Source organism: Balaenoptera acutorostrata, chromosome 13 (assembly GCF_949987535.1).
Source record: "Balaenoptera acutorostrata chromosome 13, mBalAcu1.1, whole genome shotgun sequence".
In the NCBI taxonomy this organism is placed as follows: Eukaryota; Metazoa; Chordata; class Mammalia; order Artiodactyla; family Balaenopteridae; genus Balaenoptera; species Balaenoptera acutorostrata.
The window spans coordinates 76,458,356-76,476,591 of NC_080076.1; the positions used below are offsets into that span (position 1 = coordinate 76,458,356).

At 48.6% G+C, this 18,236-nt stretch overlaps 1 protein-coding gene across 1 annotated transcript; it reads right to left on the minus strand.

The window, feature by feature from the left end:
- Positions 1–265: 265 nt before the first annotated feature.
- On the minus strand, positions 266–12,613 carry UNC119B (unc-119 lipid binding chaperone B). The gene is made up of 5 exons (XM_007183965.2): positions 12,343–12,613; positions 9,695–9,808; positions 6,029–6,152; positions 5,728–5,900; positions 266–3,817 (listed from the first exon to the last, which is right to left on the minus strand). The coding sequence occupies exons 1-5, from the start codon at positions 12,584–12,586 to the stop codon at positions 3,705–3,707; spliced, it is 768 nt and encodes a 255-aa protein (XP_007184027.2). The 5' UTR covers positions 12,587–12,613; the 3' UTR covers positions 266–3,704.
- Positions 12,614–18,236: the final 5,623 nt, after the last annotated feature.

An 18,236-nucleotide genomic window follows, 5' to 3' on the forward strand; every position in this document is an offset into this window, starting at 1 on the left:
CTTAAATGAGGTATAGTTAAAACACACCTTAATGAACATGTTTTAAAAACATTTTTAATTCTCAAAGCACTCCATCAAAATGTAAAGCAAAAAATACCAAGCCTAAAGCTCAGTACTGTGCCCTTATCACCCTAGAAACCAGCTCTACTCATTAAAACAATATTTACAGAAAGGCCACGTAAAGAAACTCAGAGCCCACCCCTACTCCACACCTGCCCGCCCCGTGACCCAAGGGGCCCAGTCAGGAGACAAGAGAGGGTACGCGTACTGTGAAAATCTTTCTTTTATTACTGTCTCTTGTGGCAAAATAACATTTTATACAAATAAGTCACCTAGTTTACTTTGGACACAAAGACAATACAAACTGGAATGAGGACCTCAGGTGAAGGGGAAAGGGGAAGAAGGACAGACCAGGTCATTAACGTTTCTTACATTCTGTGAAAAATAGATATACAGGGAAAAAAATAGACTTTCACAAGTTCAGTGACTTTACATGATCCTTTGTGCAACAAGGGGTAAATCCACCTCCACCAGACCCTTCTTGTACCTAGGATGTCCTGTGACGCGGAGTGTGAGAAACATGGTGATCTGACGATTGGGCTCCTATGCCAGGCACGGCAGCACCCTCTGCATCAGGGGTCCGCACACACAGACGAGTCTGTGCTATGATTCTGAGAACTGTCCCCATTCCCCAACCTCACTGACATCAGAGTGACAACGGCCACCAGAAGAAAGGGACTTTACAGAGAAAAAGAAGAGAGTACCCTGGGAGCCTATCGAGGGTGGCAAGACACACTAAGGCAAGACTCACCCAATCTGCACATTAGACACAGTCTATTAAGTCCATTCCGGAAATGAGTCCCACTTCAACTGAAGAAACAAGCTGAAGATTCCCCCAGCTACTGCCACGTCAAGAATCTCCAGTCTCCGCATAGCCCCAACGCCCCCAAATCACCGCTCCTATTTGAGAACTGGATGGCCCAAAGACTGTGAGGTCTTCAGGAAGGCCGACACGGCCCTGGAAAGTACTTTCCCTGCAAGACAGCTCTGAGCTAACACACGAGGAGAGGATGACCTACTTTATCCCAGGACTACTTTTAGTTATTTCCTCTGTTTACTCTTTAAAACATAGAATAAAATAAACCAGGATCTTCTTTGCAGCAGCTAAAAGGGCATCTTAGCCCAAAGGCTCCACAGGAAAAGAGAGTTGCTCTCCCAGGAGACCCTAGGCCAGAGGGACAGGAGCAAGACACGAGAGGGAGGGGTGCAGGCAGCAGGCCCCCCGGCGCCAGCTGGGCCTGTCTGCTGGAATGTGTTCCCTTCAGGAGCTGCCTCTCAGGTACCAGCTCTGAACAGAGGGCACGGTCTCCCCAGGCAGGTAGGTTTTTTCCTCCCATTCTACTGCCCACAGGTAACTGCTACCAATAGCCCAGACTCCTTAACAACATGGCCTCCTGATTCAACTTCTGATGAGTTCAGCTACTTTCAGAGAAGGTATGACTTGTATCCAGTTCGGATACAAAAGCTTGAATTTCAGACTTACCCTAGCTAACACCCCAGGGTGGTAATGCTTCTCAAGGTTTCCTGAGTAGCTAGACACAAGAATCCAGAGTCCCAGCTACAGAACACCAGACCTTCAGGAGCAGAAGATCGCAAATCCCTGTGCTGTTGGGCACAGACCAAGCACTTGGCCTCAAAACGGCCTCCAGTGAGACTAAAGCAAGCTCTTGGGAAGAGGATACAGCACTATTCAAGCCAGAATGCCTGCCTCCTCGGCCCTCTTCCCAGCAAAAGCTAACACTGCAGGTAAGAGACAGCCCACTAGCCTACAAGACGTGGTCTGCCTGGGACACATTTCCAAGACACACTCTACTCAGCAGAGTTCTGGGCAGCTCCAGAAACCACATCCTAGATGATAATTAAACATCAAATAGTAGAAAAACTCTCCCGACTGGGCTTCTGTCACAGAGAGAAGGGGTTATTCTGAAGCTCAGCACACACAAATCTGCCGAGGGAGCCCCAGTGGGGACAGAAGGTGAAGAGGCAGCGCTGATGCCCGTCTGGCCGCGTATGGGACGGAGCCGCACGTAAGGCACCTGGATTTGCAGCCGACTCCACTTCGGGGATTCACAGGTCTGGGGATGAGTAGCCCACCCTGCAGGGAACCCGGTCTCGTCCTCCCTCGGGGGTTGGGTGCAGTGCCAGCACACAGGGCTAACCAGGGTTTTCTCAGTGAGGAAGTTGCCAGCATCTGGCACAGCCCAGACTCTGGCCTGGCACAAAGCACTGGACCATGGTTCAAGGCCACTCACGCTCTAGAATGCAAACAGGGAGCAGCACTGGTCAGTGAGAGCACAGGAGCATCTGAGGCAAAGCGCTGGCCCTTCTCTCCCGGGCTCCACCTGGCCTTTCTCCCAAGCACCTAGGGAGACAGCTCTCCGGTCACAGATACCACGTACCTGGGCCCTTCCTACTGCGACCTTTCTAGCAATGCTAAACCCTGGCCGCAGCAACAGTCTATTCAGAGGGTCAGGAGTTTGGCCTGAGCACTTAAATCGCCCACACAGTCGGACAAGAGTAGGGAGCTGAAGCGCAGAGAGTCCATCCAGCAAGGGCCTGAGGGATGTGTGAGGAAGTTTTTTGAGAACACGTCTCTCTGATAGGCCACCTCAGCTGATTTCCCCCTTTCCCAACGCCCAAAACCATTCCAAGTGGCAGTCCAAAGGACCAGAATACACATTACCTTAGGTCCGACCGGCCAGGATGCTTCCAGGAACTACTTCAGTATAAAAGCAGGTACGACATGACCCAGATTAGCCCCGGGAGCCTGATTGATACTATCAGAAGTCTGGCCACACATCCTATATGCTGGGAACGCCACTGACATTTTAATAAAGCCTCCCCATAAGAAGCCTAGAGATAAGAAAGCAAAATACAATACGGCCTGCTCTGGCCTCGAGAGACACTACAGTTCCAAGAGCAAAACTGACACACTGTATTTCAGGAGAAACTCAGAAGTCAGGAGCCAGGAGAAGCGGAGCAAGCTCATCTTTCCTCTGGAAGGGGAACAGGAAGGCACTGGCAGGTTGAAACTTCAGTGGAGCCCCAGGAGGACCAGCTGAGGATCCGCAAGTCAGAGAGATAAGCGGCGCCCACGTAAGACAGATCCTTCAGTTCGGCAGCCTTGCCCACCCCAGTGCCTCAACTCCTGGCACCACTCCTTCCCTCTGCCCCCCCAGTTGGTTTAGGACGATGCACAGGCTGAGGTCAGAGCGTGCTGATGGCGACCCCGCAGGCGAGAGAGGAGTCTCAGCTTCCCACAGCACCCCCGAACCTACAGAAGAGCCTTCTCTCCCCGGCACGGCTGTGCCTGGAGACCCAGGCTCATCAGGACAACCCAGAGGAGCCATGACTACATGAAAATAAACTTTCTTTTTTTTAATCTGGATTCCAGGAGCCTTATGCTAAGTTTTACTATAGTACCTCTGTGACCTAAAGGGCAGGGAAAAAAGGAAGAAAAAATACTGGGGAAGGAAACACAGCACTGCTTGGCACCTCTCTTGGAGCACAGGAAACTGCCACCCCAGCCTCGGCTTCCTGGGGCCAGGTTCTAGATGTGTGTCGACAGACCGCAGCTTCAACCACCTCCGTGCACCAGGACCTCGGGCCACAGCAAAGCACCTCCCCGTCCGCTCCTGCCACAGCTACTGGCCCCCGTTATAGGCATAGTCAGCCTTGTTGTGCATTATCAGCTTGTTGTCGACAAAGTAGAAGCTGTCAGAACGGGTCTCATAGGGATTTTCAATCATCAGACGAACTGCAAGTCAGGGAAAGGAAAAAAGCAAAGACTTATGTGTGAGTCTGCCCCATGGGCCAGGTGGGAAAAAACTTAGCATTCCCTCTAAAATTCGTAAGCCAGCGCTTCCTGAAAATGTGAGCACACACTGTCAGAATAATGAGGTCAGAATAGAGGGAGCCAGGCCTTGAGAGCTGGGGAGACCTGGGGACCACAGAGGCCCCCAAACTGAGCATGCTGTCCACTTCAACAGAAGGATGCAACCAGCTCTGGACCTGGCCCTCCGAGGCCATCGCCAGCCTGGTGCTCCGTCAGAACCCCAGGGAGAGGTGCTCGCCCGTTTGCCAACAGGCACCACAGCAGCCTATGGACTTGGTGCTCCTGGTCCCCACCTCTAGACACTCTGGTCCAAATTCAGAAAGCTGCGCCTCACTGTGCTCACGTCCCGCAGGCAACCCTGACAACAAAGGAATCCCAGATGCGCACGGATGCAGGGGCACAAAGGGCAAGGAGCCTTCTCCAGAGATGGCTCGGGGTATTAACCTGCCAACAATCCAGCAAAGGGTGAGCTTGTCTTGGGATCCAGATTTAAATCTTCTGTTTGTTCAGGCAGTTGCCCCGACCTCTTTAACCATAACTGGAGAGTCGAGAGAACTGCGAGTCACTGCCTCTGGCTGGTTCTGAGTCAATGGTCACAGGCTATTCTGAATCCTCTGGAGGAAATGCGGCTGCTGACCACAGTTCTCAAAAGGAGAGCTGACTGCTTCAAGGTCTTTGAACTCAGCCAGGCCAGAGTCATTTAGTTCATATCCAGAGTACTGACCCCCACGCTCCTTTAGCTTATTTGGCTTCAAGAAGAAAAAGTTACATGGCCTTAGATAAAAACTTGAAATACTGTATATAATCTTTTCTCACAAGTATCTACATATTCCAGCCCAGCCTGGGGAGTGGGCTTCAAACGAGGATACTAACAGTTGATGCGGTCATCAACGCCCTGCCCACTTCTCAGCAATCCTCACTTTACCTGGGAACAGTACTGCTGCACCAGTCAAGGATACCTGTCAGAAAATGACAATTTTAAGGACCTGGGATTCTGAGAAAATTGGTCGGTGTATGTAGACCTTCCCCAACAATCCAACTAAACTCCACCACTACTCACAGGATCCCACTCACATCCTGATTGCTCTAGAACAACCTTCCCTAATTCCTCACAGGGGATGCTAATGTGAGAGGGCCAGACCGAAGCCATGGGAATACACAGCCTGTTCTTCCTGTCACTCAGTCCACCGCCTCCCCGGCCCAGCCTTCTCCCTCCGGTGCCTTCCCCAGTTCTTCCTCCCCAGAACTACAGGATGACTCTTCCTCAGACACTGCTGCCCTCATGCCACTCCTTCTGCTCCAGAACCTCTAACAGCTTCCTAGAGCCTGCTGCATCTACTCTAACAGTTTTATCTAATTAACCTTCTACCTGAAGAGAATGAGAAAGAGGTGGTCCTCAGGACTAGAATTCTACTTAGCCCCCAGTTTCCCATGTAGTTCTGATTAGGGAAAAAGCAAAGGGCTAAAGGAGTGCCGAGCAGGAGCCGGTGACTAGAACACAGTGACACCATGACTGGCCGTGTATCAAATTGGACTCCCAGGGACTGTCAGGGGCCTCCTCTTATCTCCCTCAGCCACTCTCTTCCCCGCAGCAGGCATCTAAAAGGGATGGCCTGTATTAAAACCTTCAGTGCTCCCACGCAGGCAGAGTCAGAGTTTGAAACATGAGACAGGAGCAATAGGAAACGAGAAGTCTGAGGTCAAAAGACTAGAGACGCATCATGTCCCTATTTCTCTGCAAATGAGGTCGTTGGACTAGATGGATTTCATTTCAAGGTCTGTTCCTCTAGCCTGAAGAATCCAGAATGTTGTGAAAGTCAGGGGATACGTACTGACATCCTCAGAAAGCTGGGGAAACTCATAGATATGTTCACAAGTGTTCCTACTGCTGGGGATGCAGAAGCCGAAATCAAAGTCAAAGTTTTTCAGCAGGCGTTCCCGGAAATAGTGCCGTTCGATCATCCGGAAGTTTGACACAGGTTTGTCTCCCACCGTGAACTCCACCCTGCAAAATAAATCTCTGTGAGCCTGACTTTGCCTCCTCCCTCCTCTAAAGCCAACCCCAAACCCAACGGAGAACATTCTTCTCTGAACCAGAAGAACGTCCTCCCTTCAGGAAATGCTGGTACTCACGTGGCGCCCACAGTGCGGAGGCGGAGAAATGCTGGCGTGAACTGATAGCGGACGAAGCGGCCCGCACTGACATCCACATTTCCACCTGCCGCCTCCTCCTCCTCCTCCTCCTCCTCCTCCTGGTCTGCAAGAGCACACGGAAGCTGAATCACCATCTCAGCAAAGAGCACGACCGATCAGCAGTACCGACACCGACACCGACACCGACATGGCAGGGCAGCCAGTACTCACTGAGCACCTGCTGTAATTCCAGGCCCCGTGCTGCACGCCTCACAGGATCCTCACAACAGCCCTGTAGGTGCTGTCTTCATTTTATCTCCACTTTACAGACCAGGAAGCTCAGACTCAGACAGATTAGCTAATGTGTCCAAAGTCCCCCAGATATAGGCAGACCTCAGAGAGATTGCGGGTTCAGTTCCAGACCACCATGATAAAGTGAGTCACATGAAATTTTTGGTTTCCCAGTGTATACAAAAGTTATGTTTACACTTTACTATAATCCATTAAGTATGCAATAGCATTATGTCCAAAAATAACAATGCACATGGCTTAATTTAAAAATAATGCTGCTATATTCAATATCCTATAATAAACCATAATGGAAAAGAATATGAAAAAATATACATATGTACAACTGAATCACTTTGCTGTATACCAGAAAATAACACAACACTGTAAATCAACTATACTTCAATAAAAAAAATTTTTTTAAATGCTGTTGAAAACAATGGAGCCAATAGACTTATTCAATGAAAGGTTGCCACGAACCCTCAGTTTGTAAAGAACACAATATCTGCGAAGCACAGTAAAGTGAAGCACAATAAAATGAGGTACGCCTGTAGTAAATGGAGGGAGCAGGGATGTGAATCCGGGTCCATCAGACTCAAGGCCTGTTCTTAAACAATCAGCTGTTTGCCTTTTATATAATTTGGGGCCTTGGGCCATATCCTAACGGTGATGCCTGAAACACCAGCTGGGTGGCCGTGACGTGGTCTCTGCTATACAGACCAGGTCTGCTGTTGACCCAGTTAAAGTGCTTGCTGCTAACCAAAAGAATAAGGCTATAAAAGTTGAAACTATTCAAAAGGCACCTTCAAAGAATGCAAAAATTTCTGACACAGCAAAGACAAATCCCTAGAAATAATTTTGCTATTTAAATGGAAGACACTGACCTATAGCCTTGGGGTACTGCACTTCCTTGGACTAATGCCTATTCCAGGCCATACCAGGCCCAACACTCTGAGCACCTGGGAAAAGGTGAAGCAGATGGGCCATGAACAAACATGTGAGACCTGAGAGAGGGTCCACAAGAGTAACGACGGGCTCTGGTCTAGTCCACTCCTGAACCCAGGAATGAAAGATTTGTAAAATGAATCAGAGAACATTCTAATGTAAACAAGGAGTTAGTTCTCTCTCTAGTAGCTACAGCCACCCAGTATCCAGCAAAGGTATTTTTTCCAGTTCTAGGCTGAACATAGGTGCAGTAAAAGAGGAGTCTTTTTTAGCATCAAACATCTCTGCCTGTGACAAGCCCAAGAGGAGCTGGGCAACCAGACTGAGTAGGGGTTCAAAGCCAGAGACTCCACAGCCCTGTCTCCAACAATGGGATTCAAAAAGGATCAGACCAAACCTTCTCAGGGATTCGAACTCATCAGAACAAGTGCTGTAGGAGGGCACTGAATCAGTGTGTGCGTATTCTTAGTGAATCAAGATCCTTAAAGGTAAAGACTGGATGGGTTGTAAATCAAGGTATTTTTACAGTATCTGCAGCTGATCTTCTTCTTGAGATTTAGTTTTATACTGAAATGACTATTCTGAGCCCAGTCTCATCCAAATCCATAACCTGAAGTAGCCCTGGGGTCCTGGGAACATCTTAAGTACTAGGACCTGTAGCTTAGAGATACGAACAGCACAGACCCAGGAAGCTGGCTGGCCCTGACCCTCCCAATACAAGATTGAAGTACCCACAAGCTTGAGCCTTTAAATTTTTTAAAAAAATATTTATTTATTTATTTATTTATTTATTTATGGCTGTGTTGGGTCTTTGTTTCTGTGCGAGGGCTTTCTCTAGTTGCAGCAAGTGGGGGCCACTCTTCATCGCGGTGCGCAGGCCTCTCATTATCGCGGCCTCTCTTGTTGCGGAGCACAGGCTCCAGACGCGCAGGCTCAGTAATTGTGGCTCACGGGCCTAGTTGCTCCGCGGCATGTGGGATCTTCCCAGACCAGGGCTTGAACCCATGTCCCCTGCATTGGCAGGCAGATTCTCAACCACTGCGCCACCAGGGAAGCCTGCTTGAGCCTTTAGGCGCCCCGGTCAGTACTAGATTATGACAGCATAAAGAATACTGGGTGGTGAGACTTCCCTGCTGGTGCAGTGGTTAAGAACCCGCCTGCCAATGCAGGGGACACGGGTTCGAGCCCTGGTCCGGGAAGATCCCACATGCCGCGGAGCAACTAAGCCCGTGCGCCGCAACTACCGAGCCTGCGCTCTAGAGCCCATGAGCCACATCTACTGAGCCCATGTGCCACAACTACTGAAGCCCGCACGCCTAGAGCCCATGCTCCACAACAAGAGAAGCCACCGCAATGAGAAGCCCGCACACCGCAACGAAGAGTAGCCCCCGCTCGCTGCAACTAAAAGCCCGCGTGCAGCAACGAAGACCCAAAGCAGCCCAAAAATTAATTAATTAATTTTTTAAAAAGAATACTGGGTGGGGTGAGGAGACCAGTGCTCTAGCCTTGGCTGTATAATTAACCTGAGCTGAGACTTTTTCATGAAAGCATTTTGACTTATCTGGGTTACTAACAGCTGTCTTACCGAATTTACAGGCTCTTTCTGAATAGCAAATCAGATAAGAAAAGCTTGGCAAAAAGAGTCATCAACACAGACCATGGCTGATACTCTGAAGGACTATCTAGGCTGGTGTTCTAGTAACTAACTCCAGGGGGTGCTCCATTTCCAGTGATGTGCTCCAAAGACCTACGTGTGGTCCCCTGGTCAGAAATGAATCACCCTGGAACTGCATCACAAGCACAGGAAGTGTCTATTCAAAGCTACCTTAAGGGGTCCCAAGTAGATGAGTTCACAGGTCTGGGCCTTCTGTTCATCCAGAAAATGGCAGACATTAAAGTCCAAACTAGGACTTACTGGGAAATCTGAGACACTATTTAAAGAAAAGGGCGTGAGAAGACACTGCCTCATGGTCTGGACTGGAATCCTCCATATCACCCTTCCAGAGTGTCCCCAGGACTCAAGGTTCAGGTATGCTTCCTCATTGGAGTTTAATTTCAAGGATTCCTTTCCTAAGTGGAGGCAACATGGTAAGATCAAAGGGCAGAGGACCTTAGGAAAGTCACCTGGAAATTCTGGGCCTCAGTTTCCTTATCTGTAAAATAAGGATAATAACCCCTCACAGAGGTGTGAGGATTACATGAACTGATGTAAACAGAAAGATGTGGGACACAGTGACCGGCGCAGAGTAGATACTCAACAAACATCAGCCTCTCAGCACAGCTTCAAGCCAACAGGCCCACAGGCAGGCTTCAGGAGGCGACTGGAAGCAGGCCGCCGGAGTCTGTGCACAGGACGCAATGGCACACAAAAACTCAAGCGTGAAAGACCTTTTGCTCCAACTGTCAAGTGGCTACTGCAATACTAAGGCCTACCTGACACACAAGGTTTGGCAATCTCAAAAAGCACTGTCCCGGTCTCCAAATCTCGAATTTTGAAGCGTGTGAAATCAATACTGTAGACGTTGTCTTCAGGTTTACATAAATAATCTGAAAATGAGAGAGAGAGACCAATGCCGTTAAATAATCCTCCAAATCTACCATTTCTTTCTCAAGTTTTGAAGCAAACTCAGGTTTTTTTCTTACACAGTTCACTTAAAATACACCGCAAAACTTCCTTTTATGTTATAAGCAAAAGTTGTGTGGAGAGAATTAGGGGATCCAAGAAAGAAAAAAAGTGCATGGGCTTGTGTGGATGAAAGATTACTGTAACACTTTAGAAATAGGGATAGTAAAAGGGGATTTCTTCGGAAACACTTCAAAAATGGCCTATAAACCTTTCATTGGATATCACAACAGGATAGAATTTTTTTTAGAAATCCATTTTAAAACATTTATGCTGATCTAATGGCTAATATGGTGCATGTTTGCTGACCGTATCACAAAGCACGGATCAGCAAACTTTTTCTGTAAAGGGTCAGATGATGAATAATTTAGGCTTTGAGGCCACACTGTCACTATCACAACTACTCTGTCGCTGTAGCACAAAGGCAGCCACAAACATGGAAATGAATGGCGTGGCTGTATTCTAATAAAACTATTTATAGACACGAAATACAAATTTTATATAACCATGTGTCCCAAGACTTTTTTTTTTTTCCAACCATTTGAAAAGGTAAAAACCACTCTTAGCTTGTGGGCTGCACAAAACCAGGTGGTGGGCCATACCTACCCAGGAAGCAGGACAGATCTGCTGTGGAGGGCGTGAGGCCAAAGTGAAGTAGAGCCCCCAAAAACCTGATCAACTCATCAAAACAGTACTGATCAAAGACAATTTCATTGATTTCTTTCTATCATGACTCCTGAGAGCATCTTCTCCACAACTCACTTTGGCACTTTATCTTATACTGCCTGCTTGTGTTAGTTGTTTCATGTTTTACAAGCTGACTCTCCAATAAGATGGCAAACTTGAGAGCTACTGATTATTCTGTAACTCCCAAAAGTGCTGAGATTGGTTCTGCACCTTTAGAGGGGACTCAATAAATACCTTGCTGAACGGAACAGATTTTAAGACGAGTAAAAAATCCAGAGGTCACCAAGCTGACTTGTGACTTTCTCCAATAAGCTGCTGAGGTGTGTTTGAGCAATGGCACCAAGCTCAAGTTCCTACACAGGACCTGAGTGCTCTCCTAGAATGCCGCTTAGGGCCAGGCATTAGAGTGGCCTAATTCACCTTTGGTATCAGGAGAAAGCCTGGGGTGAGAAAGGTGAGGTGGTGAGCCATTTCCGTACCTTCAGAGCCCCAAATGAAATCTGGGTCAGAACAGAAGCAGCTTTTTCACAATGTTTCTATGAAACAGAATAGCAAGACCTTCTAAAGATATACTCAGGCATGCAAAGGACAGTCCCAACCCAAAAAGTGATGGAAAATGGGGATATGAAAATACCCAGACTCAAATTAAAGCTATTTTAGGAGATGGGAATTCATACAGGCTGGACCAAGGCCTATCCCCCCAAACTGTCACTCTCAAATCACTGGGACGGCCTCCATCTCCCTGAGGGACACCTGAGCACCCCTGGGCTGCCGACTAAAGCAATTCAGCAGATAAGAGGACGGCAGCCTTTCATCCATCAAGGGAGTGCTGGTGCTTCAATGTTAGAAGTCTGGAGGACAGGGCCGGCTGGGCAAGCAGGGTCTAACCAACTGACTGCAAACTCTTAGGGGGAAACAGCAGCAAGAAAAAGGGCATCAAGTCAGGGGTTGGCCTGGAAGAGAACAGAAAAGAGGAAAACCAGGACAGGGGGTGAGCTATATATTTCTCCCCACCCCTCATACTATCAATGAAAAGGTGTAGGACGGTTGCATTTTATGCAAGAAATGCATCTCTGACACCCCGACATATTCTTAATTCACTGGAACAAGTGTCAAAAGCAGGATTCACATTTTGGTTTTGTTCGTGAACTGAAACTTTATTAATATTTTTTTTAATGCGGCACGAAATGGCACGGCAATGTATTTGAGGAAGGAGGAGCCCACCTGCACACAAAGGGGCAACGCTAGGGGCCCAAAGAGGTAGGGGGCCAAGGCAGGCTGGAAAGGGGGCGGGGCTCTCAGGGGCCGGAGGAGAGGGAAAGGCAGAGAAAGCAGCTAGGGTAGGGGTCTGGGCTGGCAGAGGGCGGCAGAAGCTGGCTGTAGACAGGTTGAGGGGGCCTAGCTGGGCAGGAACTTCACTGAAAGCTGGTGGGCAGCGGCCCACTTCCCAGGGTCAGGAGGATCCGGTTAAGCCAAGGCGGGTCTTCACCCAAACAGATGCAGCTGAGGAGGAGAACGGCCGGGCCTGAGGGCTCAGCGGGGACGGGCCACAGGGAAGCCTGGCGTGGCCGGACTCAGAGGAGGGCAGTCAAACCCCAGGAGAAACCCTCCCGACCAGGTCTAGGTGAGTGTGGGCAGCGCGGCCCGGCCGGCCGGGGGCGCCTGGGTGGACACTCTGGGCCGGCCGAGCGGCAAGCGGCCGGCTCCGCTTAAGGCTACAAGGGGCCCGGGGACCGGCGCGAGGGGAGGGCGCGGCCGGCCCCGCACTTACTCTCTGTGACCCGGCTGAGGCGCAGGACGTGCTCGGGCCGGATGGTGTCCAGAGCCAGCAGCTCCTGCTCCGTAACCGCTGCCCCGATGCCGTCGTCGGCCGCGCGGTGGGGCGCCTGCCGCCGCGCCTTAAGCCTGTTCAGGACGCCGCCGCCAGCCTTCTTCTTCTCCTCCTTGCCAGTCACCAGCCCCCCGGGCCCAACCGCCGACCCCACGGCCGCAGCCTTAGAATTCGACCCGCTCATCGCTCCGCCGCCAAGATGGCCGCCGCCTCCGCAGCCGTAACTATGGAGAACGGGGGCGGGGCCGGGCCTGTGTGGGCGGGACCTGCGGGCCGCGTCGCTAGCGCCCTCCCGCCAGCGTTACTCCAGCCAGGTGGCTGGCACCTTAACACTCCAGATTCTCCATCAGGCCCCCGAGGTCACCCCAGATGTCTAAAAAAATATTCCGTACAGTGAAATGACTTTCCATCACATAAAATGTAGACGAGGCATCTTGAGAAAATGTTTTTTCATCTGTAGTCTAGAAGGTAAGACAGTTCTTGCTATGCAAAGGCAGCTTTCCAATTAGATTGCCATTTCTAAACCGTACTGTGTCAGGCTTTGGGCTAGACGTTGGGCTGGGCTACAGGGAATATAAGAATACGAAAGAGGGGGGGATTGAGTCTGCTGTATTCACCACTGTATTCAGGCAGTCTAGCTAATGCCTGACACATGGTAGGTGCTAAATGATGATCGAATGAATGAATGAGTGAAGGAAGGCCTGAACAGCACCGGGCTATGGAGGAGCTCCCACTTTGTTGGGGAAGACTGTGAGGTACACAACTCATCATGTGGCCCTTCCTGTAGACCAGCCCAGTAAGTATGAATGAACCAGAAGACAAAACAGACTGCTAATTGCTGCAGCAGAGGTGCTACCAGAGTACACAGGAGGGGTCTAGGGGGTGGGGGAGAGGCTTCAGGGGTGACAGCTGCACTGAGCCATGGAAATTAACCATGATTTCAAGGACTGGAGGAGGTGAGTGGGAGGGGGGAGGACACTGCCCTCTTATACCCCAAGTGGCTCCTTCTCTAGAGATTCTGGATCCACACTCTTCTCTGTTGGAGGCTTGGGCCTGACTGATGCAAAGTGTGTCTGCTAGGTTGATGTCACCTCATAGATAGATTCAGGCTGAAGTGAAACTCTACCCCTCTCCCCACTGGTCAGCCTCAAAGCCTTGATTTATGCAGGACTTGCTGCATCCCTCTCATCCGATATGAGGGGTTTGGGCATGGCTGACAGGCCTCGCCTGTTTCCTGGACAAAATCCAAACCTGACTCCACCTCAGCTGCCCAGCCTGGTGGAACAGTATGTGGCCAAGTTCCTATCTAAATGCCGTCCTGTCTTTGAGAGATTACCAACCGGGGGGAGACTTCCCAAACTGTTCAGGGAAATTTTAAGATGTGTACAAGAATTACACATTTGCACATTGCAATTTCCCTTTGCAAACAATTCTTTTTAAACTACTCAGCAGTAAGTGGTTACTGAAGAATTTCCAGAACTCTTAATATGTTACTTGATTGTGAATCACCAAGAAGGGAGTTTAGCATGGAGCCATTTCCCGCAATCACTTGCTCACTGAACATTTGTTCTCAGAGCCCCAGGACTAGAGTTACCTGGATCCCAGCTTTTCTCTTTTTAGGGATGATAACAAACGTATTGACCCGTTTACCTGCAATTCCACATCCGGGAATTTAGCCTACATGTATGCACGAAGATGTTTACTGCAGGACCATTTGTAACACTGAAAAGTTACAATAAGTTACAGTTGCACCCATTCATGTTATGCAGTTGTTAAAAAGAATGAGATCCATCTCTACTTACTAGTATGGAGAGATCTCAAAGACAGATAGTTTGGGGGGGGGCGGGGAACAAGGCACATGATCCCATTTGTTTAAAATTTGAAAGTATATGAATATTTCTATCTGTAACTACACGGGAAGGGGTTTGGATATACACTAGAGTTAAGTGAGGTTCCCTTGGGGGAGGAGAGTATTGGAAGGGATTAAAGGGGGATATATTCACTTTTGACACTCTTTAGAGCTACTTCTGTACTATTTTATCACAACAAGCATATGCTCATGGGCTGCTTGTATATCTTTAAATAAATAAATAAATAAAAATAACTAACTTAGGATCTGCGTCTGGAAGGCAGACTCTAAGTCAAAGTAGCCTTATTATAATCTCTTCAAATTTAAAAGCCACCTCAAACTTGATCACTTTTTTCTGCTCAAAAAATTTTAAATAAATACTGCCATATAAGGAAGTTGAGGCCTGTACTCTCTCTGATCACTACCTACAAACTCTGGTTAAAAAGCAAAAGATTATGTCTTTAGGAGAATAAAAAACACAGAGAAAGAAAGGAAAAATATCTATAAATATTCCTTTTTAAGAAGGAGTAGGAAAAATTAGGGCCGTAACCTCCAATCTGCCTCTGCCTCTCCTCACCAAATCTTTCTAAGGTATGTCAAAAGGCTCTTTTTAAAAAAAGTTTTCTGAAAAGTACATATACTAATTCCCTGTTGGGTGGAAAAAGAAAAATAGAGATTGACTGCATGAAATAGCAACCCCAATGTCTCCCTGGGCCAGACATGGGAAGACTGGAGTGGAAAGGCTGGCCTCCCTTTCACCGCAGCTTCGTGCTCTTCAAGCCCCTCTCCTTACGCTGGTTATTTTCCTCACGGTAAGAGGTGTGACAGTGGCTGTTTTCCAGGGCAGTCCCAGAGTTGCCAGGCAGTCTGCCTCCAATCAGGCCAGGCAGGTGGGGCCCAGAGCTGGTGCGGCCAAGGTAAGCAGGACATCAGAGGGCTTTTTTCTGCCGAGGCAGGGAAGTTCAGTCCTCCTTCCTGCTGCCTCCCTAAAGGTGGCATCCACCGAATCAGCAAGTCGTGGCTGGGACTGCAGGCAGGCCTTGTGGTCTGGGAAACTGAGAGCTAGTGATTTCCCTAGTACCCAAGTCACTTCTCTCCCTGGCTGAGGGCTGTTTTTTAAAAGCATTAATTTATTATTTATATCCCACCTGTTTCCAAAAAGGATTCGTGGCATATTCCAAACTCGTACAGCACAAGACTGGTGGGTGGAAATTCACATAGCCTTGCTGAGGGCAGAACTTTCAAACTTTTAAGTGCATATACTGTTTTTCATTTTGTTTTGTTTTGTTTTTGGCCGCGCTGTGCAGCATGCAGGATCTTAGTTCCCCAACCAGGGACTGAATCCGCACCCGCTGCAGTGGAAGCGCAGAGTCTTAACCACTAGACTGCCAGGGAAGTCCGTGCATATACTGTTTCATTCAGTAATTCCTTAATGGAATTCTAAAGGCATACTTGCACATGTGCAAAATAAATATATTATGTAAATATGTGTGCATGTACACATAAATATATATACATATAAAATGAAAGATATACACCAAAGATAATACACCTGTATATCCTCTAGGGATTAAAGAGGTAGGACTAAGAAAGATGAGTTTTCACATTCTGTACCCCAAATAAATTTTTTTTTTAATATTTTATTTATTTATTTATTTATTTTTGGCTGTGTTGAGTCTTCATTGCTGCGTGTGGGCTTTCTCTAGTTGCGGTGAGCAGGGGCTACTCTTCATTGTGGTGCGCGGGCTTCTCATTGCGGTGGCTTCTCTTGTTGCAGAGCATGGGCTCTAGGTGCGTGGGCTTCAGTAGTTGCAGAACGCAGGCTCAGTAGCTGTGGCTCATGGGCTCTAGAGTGCAGCTTAGAAGTTGTGGCACACGGGCTTAGCTGCTCTGTGGCATGTGGGATCTTGCTGGACCAGGGCTTGAACCTGTGTCCCCTGCATTGGCAGGCGGATTCTTAACCACTGAGCCACCAGGGAGGTCCCCCGATTTTTAAAATGTACTTACGCACTTTGTATCACTAAGTCTTAAAAGAGTACTTTCTTTTTAGAGAAAGAATAATATAATAAACCTCCATGTAACCATCACCCAGCTTCTTCAGTTATCTACATTCAGAAGGTTCCTTCTTAAAAGTAGTACATCATGACGTTAAGAGCACAGGCTTTGCGGTTAGACAGAGCTAAGTTCCAGCCTCACTCTGCCACTTACCAGCTATGTGACTTTGGGCAGGTCATTTATGCCCTCTGAGCCTACGTTTTCTTATTTATAAGTCAGGCTAGTCACTGGTCTTTCCTAGGGTTGTAAAGAGGAGATGAAGGCTTCCCTGGTGGCGAGTCCTGGTCCGGGAAGATCCCACATGCCGTGGAGCAACTAAGCCCGTGCGCCACAACTACTGAGCCTGCGCTCTAGAGCCCACTAGCCACAACTACTGAGACTGCGTGTCACAACTACTGAAGCCCACGCGGCTAGAGCCCGTGCTCCGCAACAAGAGAAGCCACCGCAATGAGAAGCCCGCACACCGCAACGAAGAGTAGCCCCTGCTCGCCACAACTAGAGAAAGCCTGTGGGCAGCAACGAAGACCCAACACAGCCAAAAATAAATAAATAAAATAAATTTTTAAGACAGGAGATGAAAACAGCAACAAAAAGCACTCTGCTGGCACCAGCGAGAGTGTTTCATGAATGGTTGCTACGACAATACATTTAAGTGGCCTCTTCCTCCAGGACCCCTCCGCTGAGGGCAGCCACCCTGGGCAGGGAGAAGCATGGAGCTGGATTGGAAAGTGCGGTGACCGAAAAGAACAGTCAAGTCAAGAGCAGAGAGGAAATGAGCTGGGGACCAAGGCTTGAGGAAGCAACAGACGGAGTCAAGTAGAAGCCATAAGAAAACCCAGGAGAGGGAGTCTTAGGACAAGGCCCAAGCCAAAAAGTAAGTGGGGTTATTTTTCACTAATATAAGTGGTTAGCAACAAACAAAACTAAGACTCTTGGGCCAGAGTACCGCAGTGAGGTGCCTACCATCTCAGGTTGCTAGAGAGCAGAGGCCTGCCCACTCCACACCTCTGTGCTTCACCTCTGTTCTGCCTTGACCCCTCACCATTGCTATGGCAACAGGCTTTCCAGTAAATGTTGGAAAAACTCATCTCTCTTCCTCTATGGGGAGTGGAGGGGCATGGGGTACTAAGTATGGAGAACGGTCTGACACACCGGCTCCAGCTAACTGGGAGCCTGATTTCCTTAGTGAGATTAAGATCTGGACCCAAGAGTGGTTTAACCCAACCCCCCGCACTTGGCCCAAGACCTTCTGTCAGACAATTTTCCTCCATGCGAGTCCCTAGAGCAGGGCTTCTTCAGGTCTCTTCCCCATTTGGCAGCTCATGGGAAGCTACTTGAAATAGTAACAGCCAAGTCTAAATTAGTAAAGAACTCCAGTTATGGGTGGGTTCAAGCTAAGAATGAGGCTCTGTGGGCCTCCTGGCTTATTTGGGCCCTGAGAACAGACTCCATCCACACAGGCTTCATTCTTGGAGCTGAGCGCTGAATTCTGCCCTTCAAGGGATAACTGAGGGAGGTAGGCCAAGCTCTCCGTCCCATTCCCCAAACCAGCAGCCTCCATTCCTGCTTGGAGAAACACAGCACATGGCATCAGCAGGGAGTGGAAGGCTGGAGAGAATAATGATTAAGAGCAAGAGTCCTGATGTAAAACCTCAGTTCTGCCTTTTGCTGGCTGTGTGGTCTTCGGCAAGTCGCCTCACCTCTTAAAGGTGAGTACCAGCTGGTTTGTTGAAGATTAAACAGAGATAATATCTGTAAAACTGCTTGGCCTTGTGCCTGGCCCATTTCAAAGGCTCAATAAAAGATATCTGTAATTATTATTCTTATAGCCTTAGAAAGATCATGGGCTTTGCAGACAAATAGACTGGGTTTGAATCCTGGCTTGATCATTTACTGACTAGCCTGGGGTAAATTACTAAAGTTTTTTGAG